At 44.7% G+C, this 9,935-nt stretch overlaps 1 protein-coding gene across 1 annotated transcript in view; it reads left to right on the forward strand.

Annotated features, from left to right (window-relative positions):
• The window catches only part of LPAR3 (lysophosphatidic acid receptor 3), a 62,181-nt gene extending 58,367 nt beyond the window's left edge, over positions 1–3,814 (forward strand). Inside the window, exon 3 of the mRNA XM_073593628.1 lies at positions 2,486–3,814. Within this exon, the coding sequence (XP_073449729.1) occupies positions 2,486–2,811 (326 nt within the window). The 3' untranslated portion in view covers positions 2,812–3,814. The remainder of the gene's footprint in view (positions 1–2,485) is intronic.
• The last annotated feature ends 6,121 nt before the right edge of the window (positions 3,815–9,935 follow it).

Here is a 9,935-nt window from a genome sequence, read left to right on the forward strand (position 1 = left end):
AAAAGCCAAGGGGGTGAATACTTTTGCAAGGCACTGTACATACTAGGCAGGGCCGTCTTTAAGGCAGGGCAAAAGGGGCAGCTACCCTGTGCCCTGTCATTGTTGTGGGGCCCAAAGCAGCTGCCTCATACTTGCCAACTATCTCAGTTTAACTTCACTTGTCCCTTGACGTTTTAGTCCCATGCTGTATCCCAATATCTCAGTGTGAAGTGCTGGTACTAATGCTGCACAGCTCAGCCCTATTGTTGTGTACAGATGACTCACCTGCAGACCCTGTGTTTACATGTAAATAACCGGCATTCATATGTAAATAGCGGCGGCATTACGAAGTAAATAGCTGCGGCCTGCGGCACTGATATGTAAATAAAGGCGGCATTCATATGTATATCATGCTCCCGTGCAGTGAGGAAATGATGTGCTGTAACCTCCAGCAACCAATCAGTGAGCAGTATTACTGTACATTAATCTCTAGCAACCAATTAACAAGCAGAAATCATTTGCTGTAACCTCTAGCAACGAATCAGTGAGCCGTAATGTGTGCTGTAACCTCTAGCAACCAGTCAATTAAGCAGCAATGATATGCTATAACCTCTGGCAACCAATCGCAATTGCTGCCTGATCTGATACAGTAAACTGATTTAAAGTCTAGCTGCTATTTATTGAATGTCTCAGAGCAGGTGGAGAGTGAAATTGCATGGGGGGGCCCCAAAAAAATTTTTGCCCAGGGTCTAATCAGTATTAAAGATGGCCCTGATACTAGGGTTGCACCAATACAACTTTTTTAAGACTGAGTACAAGTACCGATACTTTTTTCAAGCGCTCGCTGATACCGATTACTGATACGTTTTTTTAATGTCAAGTGACAGTTTTCAAAGCACAATACAGACTAACGATATCTTCTTTATAATTATGAAGAACTGTAATGCCCTCTACACACGATAGGATTTTCCGATGGAAAATGTGTGATAGGACCTTGTTGTCGGAAATTCCGACCGTGTGTGGGCTCCATCACACATTTTCCATCGGAATTTCTGACACACAAAGTTTGAGAGCAGGATATAAAATTTTCCAACAACAAAATCCGTTGTCGGAAATTCCGATCGTGTGTACACAAATCCGACGCACAAAGTGCCACGCATGCTCAGAATAAATTAAATATTGGCTACTGCCCCGTTTATAGTCCCGACGTACGTGTTTTACATCACCGCGTTCAGAACGATCGGATTTTCCGACAACTTTGTGTGACCGTGTGTATGCAAGACAAGTTTGAGCCAACATCCGTCGGAAAAAATCCATGGATTTTGTTGTCGGAATGCCCGATCAATGTCCGACCGTGTGTACAGGGCATAACTGTAACTGGCAGTGGCACTGATGAGGAGGCCCTAATATGCAGCAGCGCTGATGAGCAATGATAGGTGGCATAGACTGATGGGCACTGATTTGCAGCACTAATGGCTGGCACTGATATGCAGGACTGATAGGTGGCACTGACTGATGGGCACTGATTTGGCCACTGATGGCTGGCACTTATGGGCACTGATAGGTGGCACCGTTATGTGGCACTGACTGATGGGCACTGATAGGTGGCACTGACTGATGGACACTGATATGCGGCACTGATGGCTGGCACTTACTGATGGGCATTGATATGTGGCACTGATGGCTGGCACTTATGGGCACTGATAGGTGGCACTGGTATGTGGCACTGACTGATGGGCACTGATAGGTGGCACTTATGGGCACTAATAGTTGGGACTTATGGGTGGCACTTATGGACAATGATAGATGGAACTGTTTGGTAGGCAGTGGCACTGAAAATAATGCAACACTAAAATAAAATCTATAAAAGAGTTAGCTGTACACTGCAACGCCCATTTTGATATACCCTGCACTCGGCCTCAGTAAGCCTAGTCAGAATGCAGCAGCGGACATCTTGTTACACCCAGCCCATATAGTATATGGGCTGGGTGTAACAAGATGTCTGCTGCCGCCTTGTGACTGCAGGCTGCGACCCACACCCCTGCCCCATAAGCTTACCTTCCTCCGCTGCAGCCCGCAAGGACTCTCACTGTGTCAGGACCCGCGCTCCGCCTTCTCCCACCCACTCCGCCCACCCGCTGACTTCCGGAATGCCGGTATCGGGTGAAGCATTGGGAGCATTTTCCCGAGTACAAGTACTCGGGCAAATACTCGGAATCGGCACCGATACTAGTATCGGTATCGGTGCAACCCTAGTACATTACCTACTGTACATTAGTCTAAGCTGGACCACCGTAGTCATGTAAAAATTGCCATAGCTAACTGCAGAGGAGAAATGATGGGTCTCCACGTTGACTTCCAACCTGGCAGGTTCTATCCCTTCCCCATTTTATCCAAAAGTAAACATTTTTCTTGAGTTGTGTTTTGTTGAAGTTAACTGACAATTTGTAGTATGTAATAGTGCTTTGCTTTATTGACCGTGAAACCTCTGACTTTGTACTTGCAGGTGCATTTGTAATTTGCTGGACTCCAGGGATGGTGGTCCTGCTGTTGGATGGCCTCAACTGCACCCAATGTGGACTTCAGCAGGTGAAAAGGTGGTTTCTTCTGCTCGCCCTGACAAACTCTGTCATAAACCCCATTATCTACTCATACAAGGACGAGGAGATGTGGAGGACATTTAAAGGAATAATGCGTTGCAGCTTTTACAAGGGAAACCGGCGCAGCTCGCGGTTTCCCTCTACTGTGAACAGCACGCGGAGCAACGACACGACTACCAGCCATTACCTGGAGGAAATCGGCAGTCAGTCACCGACAGTAAATGCCAAGTGACCCAAAGAGAATGAATGCAATGATGCACACTGACTAAGGCTCCGCTCACATCTAGGCGCTGCTGTTTCACAGGCGTTTTTCTGGTATTTTTGCAGTGTATTGTACAGGCGCTTTGAAGTTCAAAAGGTCTCCAATGTAAAAGAATTAAAACACCTGTAATCTGCCAAAAAAAGGCGTTTTGCTTTAGGTGACAGAACACTCAGATGTGAACAGGAGCCATTGAAATAAATGGGATTTGTCTTGTTGTGCGTTTTTAGAGCTGAGGCTTAGAGCAGAAAAATGCCGAGGTTTGAACGGAGCCTTATGCCCCGTACACACGATCGGACTTTCCGGCGGAAAATGTGCGATCGGAGCTTGTTGTCGGAAATTTCAACCGTGTGTAGGCTCCATCGGACTTTTTCCATCGGAATTTCCGACACACGAAGTTTGAGAGCTGGCTCTAAAATTTTCCGACAACAAAATCCGTTCGCGTTAATTCCGATCGTGTGTAGACAATTCCGACGCACAAAGTGCCACGCATGCTCGGAAATCAAGCAGAAGAGCCGCACTGGCTATTGAACTTCATTTTTCTCGGCTCGTCGTACGGCGTATGCGTTGTACGTCACCGCGTTCTTGACGTTCAGAATTTCCGACCAACTTTGTGTGATTGTGTGTATGCAAGACAAGTTTGTGCCAACATCCGTTGGAAAAAATCCAATGGATTTTGTTGTCGGAATGTCCGATCGTGTGTACAGGGCATTAGAGGAAGTAAAAAACTATACATATTTTATTTATGTCAATGTAAGGAATGTATTGGATGACATATAACTGTATATAGACCCGTGGTGTACTTTTTTATGAATATAAATTGTAAAATTGTAAAATGTAAATATACTCGTTTTTTTTGTTTTTTTGTTTTTGCTTCTGGTTCAAGACATGAGTCTTAACATATTAAATTATGTACCTATACACATGTCCACAGTCCTGTTGTATATGAATTAATAAATGTTTGATGAAGATCTTATTTATTTTTCACATAAACAATCAGTAAGTAGACAAGTATTTACAATTTATTTGATGTTCTGATGCATTTAGGGAATTTTTCAGTTTTTATTCTGTCACTAGAGTCTTGACTTCTCTGACTTTAGAGCAAAGCTCCACCCATCTCTGGGTGGAGCTTAGCGCCAAAGTCAAGGAAGTCAATAAGAGAACCGTAACTAGCTACTGATGCACTCATTGAAGTCAAGTCCTTAACCACTTGACCTTTGTAAGATTTACCCCCCCACCTTCATGACCAGGCCATTTTTGGCGATAAGCAACTGCATTACTTTAACTGACAATTGCGCAGTCCTGCGACGCTGTACCCAAATAAAATTGATGTCCTTTTTTCCAACAAATAGAGCTTTCTTTTAGTGGTATTTGATCTCCTCTGCGGTTTTTATTTTTTGCACTATAAACAAAAAAGTCTGACAATTTTGAAAAAAAAAAAACAATATTTTTTACTTTCTGCTATAAAACATATCCAATAAAAAATGTGAAAAAAACAATTTTTTTCATCAATTTAGGCCAATATGTATTCTGCTACATATTTTTGGTGGAAAAATCCCAATAAGCGTACAATTATTTGTTTGCGCAAAAGTTATAGCGTCTATGGGATAATGGGACAAATTGTGGGGCAAACTATGGGATATATTTATGGAATTTTTGTTTATTATTTTTTAGTAGTAATATCGGCGATCAGCGACTAATGAGACTGCGACATTGCGGCAGGCAAATCGGACATTAAGTGACACTTTTAACACGTTTTGGGGACACCAATGACACCAATATAGTGATCAGTTCTAAAATTATGCACTGTCACTGTATTAATGACACTGGCTGAGAAGGGGTTAACTTCAGGGGCGATCAAATGGTTAACTGTGTGCCTAATAATATGTTTTCTCGCCTTGGGGGAGGTGCTTTTACTATGGGAAGGCATTGATCCATGTTTCTGCTTTGCAGGAATACAGGATCAATGCCTTCCCTACTGACAGAATGGTATGTTTGCTGTAGAGATGGGCTCAGGTGTGTTTGAAATCCCACATGCCCGATCCCGCCAGGAAGCCGACGCTGCACACCGCTAATCACTGGCAGTGAGACATTTCCTGGTCCGCAGCTGCACAGATCGGAAAATGCCTCATTGCCTGTGATTATGTGGAATTTCGAACACGCCTGAGCCCATCTCTAGGTTGCAGGTTTACATCGGCATTCTGGCTCTCTGCCCAACAATCGGCAGGTACCGGCAGACATTAAGTCCATGGTACCCGCAGACCAGCTCCCGCTGTGTCTAATCACAGGAGGAGCGGGTCGCCGGAGACGTGCATGCATGCCCTAGCGTCAGAAGTACAGGATCACATACTAGGTACGTGATCCTGCGCAGCAGAGCCGCCTTGTATGTACAGTATATGGTCAGCAATTGGTTAATAATAAAATGAAACCAAAGGGCCACATAAAAAGGCCTTTATGGGTAATCAAAGTGACAGTGTCTGTAGATAGTCCACTAACCCCCAAGGCTTTTATACTTGCCAAGCCATGCTTCCTTTCCACTGCCCCACTGCAGCATCCCAACCTGTCTTCACTCCGGTGTTGGACCTAAGATGAGGGGGGGGGGGCGGGGAGGCATTACAGACCTCACTTGATAGTCACCAGATCTGGTAATTGGCCAATCAGGTCTGAGCCCTGTCACATGGTGGAAGAAAAGGGGTTAGTTCACCTTTAAAAAATTCCCTATGTTTCAGATAAGGGGGTCCCTATTAACAATAAGCACTGTGCACATACATTAAATAATAATATAATATATAAAAGACATATATGACAAAGTACAAAAGGACGGTAATAACACAAAATAAAAATAGAGCTGAAGATTTTGAAGACACAACGACATATTTATGGATTACATTACATGCAGTTTCAAAGATGGATCAACTGATTTTGTAAATGTCCTACCTGGAAGTTATGCAGAAGAAGTCTTTATATCAAAAAAAAAAATCCTAGGACAGACCTTCAACATCTGTAATTAAAAGATAATATGATCAAACTTTTACATTGCAATATTATGTACAGCAATTGTTATTTAAATTGATGTGGTAAAGAAGGAGGGAAAGAAAGAAGAAAAGGGGTTTTGGGGGAGGAGAGAGAGAGAGATAGAGTGATTGAGTGAGTGATAGAGACAGGAGAAGGTGGATAGAGGTGAGAGGAGGAGGATAGAGGTGAGAGGAGGAGGAGGAGGCGGATAGAGGTGAGAGGAGGAGGATAGAGGTGAGATGAGAAGGAGGAGAAGGATAGAGGTGAGATGAGAAGGAAGATGAAGTGGATAGAGGTGAGAGGAGAAGGAGGATGAGGTGGATAGAGGTGAGAAGAGGAGGAGGAGATGGATAGAATTGAGAGGAGGAGGAGTTGAACAGGAGGTGAGAGGAGAAGGAGGAGGAGGAGGTAGATAGAGGTGAAAGGAGATGGAGGAGGTGGATAGGAGTTGAGAGGAGAAGGAGGTGGATACGAGGTAAGAGGAGGGAGATAGAAGGTGAGAGAAGAAGGAGGAGGAGGAGGTGGATAGGAGGAGAAGGAGGAGGAGGAGGTGGATAGGAGGTGAGGGGAGAAGGAGGAGGTGGATGGGAGGTGAGAAGAGAAGGAGGAGGAGGAGGTGGACAGGAGGTGAGAGGAGAAGAAGGAGGAGGAGGAAGTGGATGGGAGGTGAGAAGAGAAAGAGGAGGAGGAGGTGGATAGGAGGTGAGAGGAGGTAGATAGGAGGTGAGAGGAGAAGGAGGAGGAGGAGGTGGATAGAGGTGAGAGGAGGAGGAGGAGGAGGAGATGAATAGAGATGAGATGAGGAGGTGGATAGAGGTGAGAGGAGGAGGAGGAGATGAATAGAGATGAGAGGAGGAGGAGGAGGTGGACAGGAGGTGAGGGGAGAAGGAGGAGGTGGATAGGAGGTGAGAGGAGGTAGATAGGAGGTGAGAGGAGCAGGAGGAGGAGGAGGTGGATAGAGGTGAGAGGAGGAGGAGGAGGAGGTGGATAGAGGTAAGAGGAGGAGGAGGAGGAGGAGGAGGAGGAGGAGGAGATGGATAGAGATGAGAGGAGGAAGAGGAGGTGGACAGGAGGTGAGAGGAGAAGAAGGAGGGGGAGGTGGATAGAGGTGAGAGGAGAAGGAGGAGGTGGAGGTGGATAGGAGGTGAGAGGAGGAGGAGGAGGAGGTGGATAGAGGTGAGAGGAGGAGGAGGAGATAGATAGAGATGAGAGGAGGAGGAGGAGGTGGACAGGAGGTGAGAGGAGAAGAAGGAGGGGGAGGTGGATAGAGGTGAGAGGAGATGTAGGAGGTGAGAGGAGAAGGAGGAGGAGGTGGATAGGAGGTGAGAGGGGGTACTTGAGCGAGACAAAAAAAAGCATCATTCACACTAACCAAAATGATATTTTAATCAAAACCATCTGGCAATCACGCAAAATTAAAATTGACAAAAAGCAAATTGCGTTGGTATGACAGACAAAACCAAAAAAAATGTTTTTCAATGTCATACAACAAGTCACACCACCCACACCATATAACACCCTGGGCACCGAGATGTCTAGACTAAACAAAGATGTTAACAAGACAATGTGCTTACTGAGAACAGTAAGGCCACTTTCACACTGGATCGGGCGTTGACAGTAATGCGCCTCTAGTTTTAGTGGTGTTTTACCATCGTTTTAGTGGCGCTTTTTGGCAGCTAGTGGGGCGCTTTTAACCCCGCTAGCGGCTGAAAAAGGGTTAAAAGCGCCCGCAAAGCGCCGCTGCCTGATACACTTTGCAGGCACTTCCGCAACTCTGGACATTGATTTCAATGGCAGGGGTAGTTTAAGAGCATTGGTATACACCGCTCCCGCACCGCCCCAAAGATGCTGCTTGCAGGACTTTTTTCCTGTCCTGCAAGCACAGCACCCCAGTGTGAAAGCACTCGGGCTTTCACACTGGGGCTGCAGAAGAAGCAGTTTACAGGCGCTTTTCAGGTGCTATTTTTAGCGCAAAAACGCCTGTAAAATGCCTCAGTGTGAAAGTGGCCTTACAGATGTCTGAAATACACAGAAATGTAATGTTATCTAACGGATATATCCACCTGACAATCCACACAAAGGAAAGGCATTGGAAAACACACAATGCACATACAGTGACTTGCAAAAGTATTCACCCCCCTTAGCTTTTTACCTATTTTGTTACATTACAGCATTTAGTTTAATGTTTTTTTAATCTGAATTATATGTGATAGATCAGAACACAATAGTCTAAGTTGGTGAAGTAAAATTAGAAAAATATATACATAAAACTATTTTTCAGAAATAAAAAACTGATAATTGGCATGTGCGTATGTATTCACCCCCTTTGTCATGAAGCCCATAAAAAGCTCTGGTGCAACCAATTACCTTCAGAAGTCACATAATTAGTGAAATGATGTCCACCTGTGTGCAATCTAAGTGTCACATGATCTGTCATTACATATACACACCTTTTTGAAAGGCCCCAGAGACTGCAACACCTAAGCAAGAGGCACCACTAACCAAACATTGCCATGAAGACCAAGGAACTCTCCAAACAAGTAAGGGACAATGTTGTTGAGAAGTACAAGTCAGGGTTAGGTTATAAAAAAAATATACAAATCTTTGATGATCCCTAGGAGCACCATCAAATCTATCATAACCAAATGGAAAGAACATGACACAACAGCAAACCTGCCAAGAGACGGCCGCACACCAAAACTCACGGACCGGGCAAGGAGGGCATTAATTAGAGAGGCAGCACAGAGACCTAAGGTAACCCTGGAGGAGCTGCAGAGTTCCACAGCAGAGACTGGAGTATATGTACATAGGAGGACAATAAGCCGTACGCTCCACAGAGTTGGGCTTTATGGCAGAGTGGCCAGAAGAAAGCCATTACTTTCAGCAAAAAAACAAAACGGCACATTTTGAGGTTGTGAAAAGGCATGTGGGAGACTCCCAAAATGTATGGAGGAAGGTGCTCTGGTCTGATGAGACTAAAATTTTACTTTTTAGCCATCAAAGGAAACGCTATGTCTGGCGCAAACCCAACACATCACATCACCCAAAGAACACCATCCCCACAGTGAAACATGGTGGCAGCATCATGCTGTGGGGATGTTTGAGGGAAAGATGGATGGCGCTAAATACAGGGATATTCTTGAGCAAAATCTGTAGCACTCTGTGTGTGATATGAGGGTAGGACGGAGGTTCACCTTCCAGCAGGACAATGACCCCAAACACAGTCAAAGCCCAGACCTGAAATTCAATAGAAAATCTGTGGTCAGACTTAAAGCTGTTCACAAGCGCAAACCATCCAACTTGAAGGAGCTGGAGCAGTTTTGCAAGGAGGAATGGGCAACAATTCCAGTGGTAAGATGTGGCAAGATCATAGAGACTTATCCAAAGCAACTTGGAGCTGTGATAGCCACAAAAGATGGCTCTATAAAGTATTGACTTTAGGGGGGTGAATAGTTATGCACATTGACTTTTTCTGTTATTTTGTCCTATTTGTTGTTTGCTTCACAATAAAAAAAAAAAAAAAAATCTTCAAAGTTGCGGGCATGTTCTGTAAATTAAATGATGCAAATCCTCAAACAATCCATGTTAATTTCAGGTTGTGAGGCAACAAAACACGAAAAATGCCAAGGGAGGTGAATACTTTTGCAAGGCACTGTACAGGAATGACATGGAGCACTGAAAATGTACATATGGGAATGACATGGACAACTTTATAAGCTCACATAATGAGCACATTGCACACGTCACATCACAATTAGAAATCTCACTGTCTGAATCCTCCTGGATAATTAGGTATGAAAGTGCAGTAATCCTGGTGTAAATCTGCTCAAAGATCGCTGCTATAACAGCTGTACACACCTCCTTCTCCTGAGCTGGCTGCTCTGTATAGAAAAGATATCATTCTGGCAACAAAGGGCTTTGTTCCCTTTTTAAAAATGGCGCTTAGATCCGCCTTTGATCGCATCATTTCCTATTTTGAAAGAACGGGATGCTAGCCTTCAGCCTGGGAAAACGAGGACATATCTTCCAGGAGCACAGGCGCAGCGGGATATGACGTAAATCGCCATGGCCCGGAAGTGGCA

Source organism: Aquarana catesbeiana, linkage group LG07, assembly GCF_042186555.1.
Source record: "Aquarana catesbeiana isolate 2022-GZ linkage group LG07, ASM4218655v1, whole genome shotgun sequence".
NCBI lineage: Eukaryota > Metazoa > Chordata > Amphibia > Anura > Ranidae > Aquarana > Aquarana catesbeiana.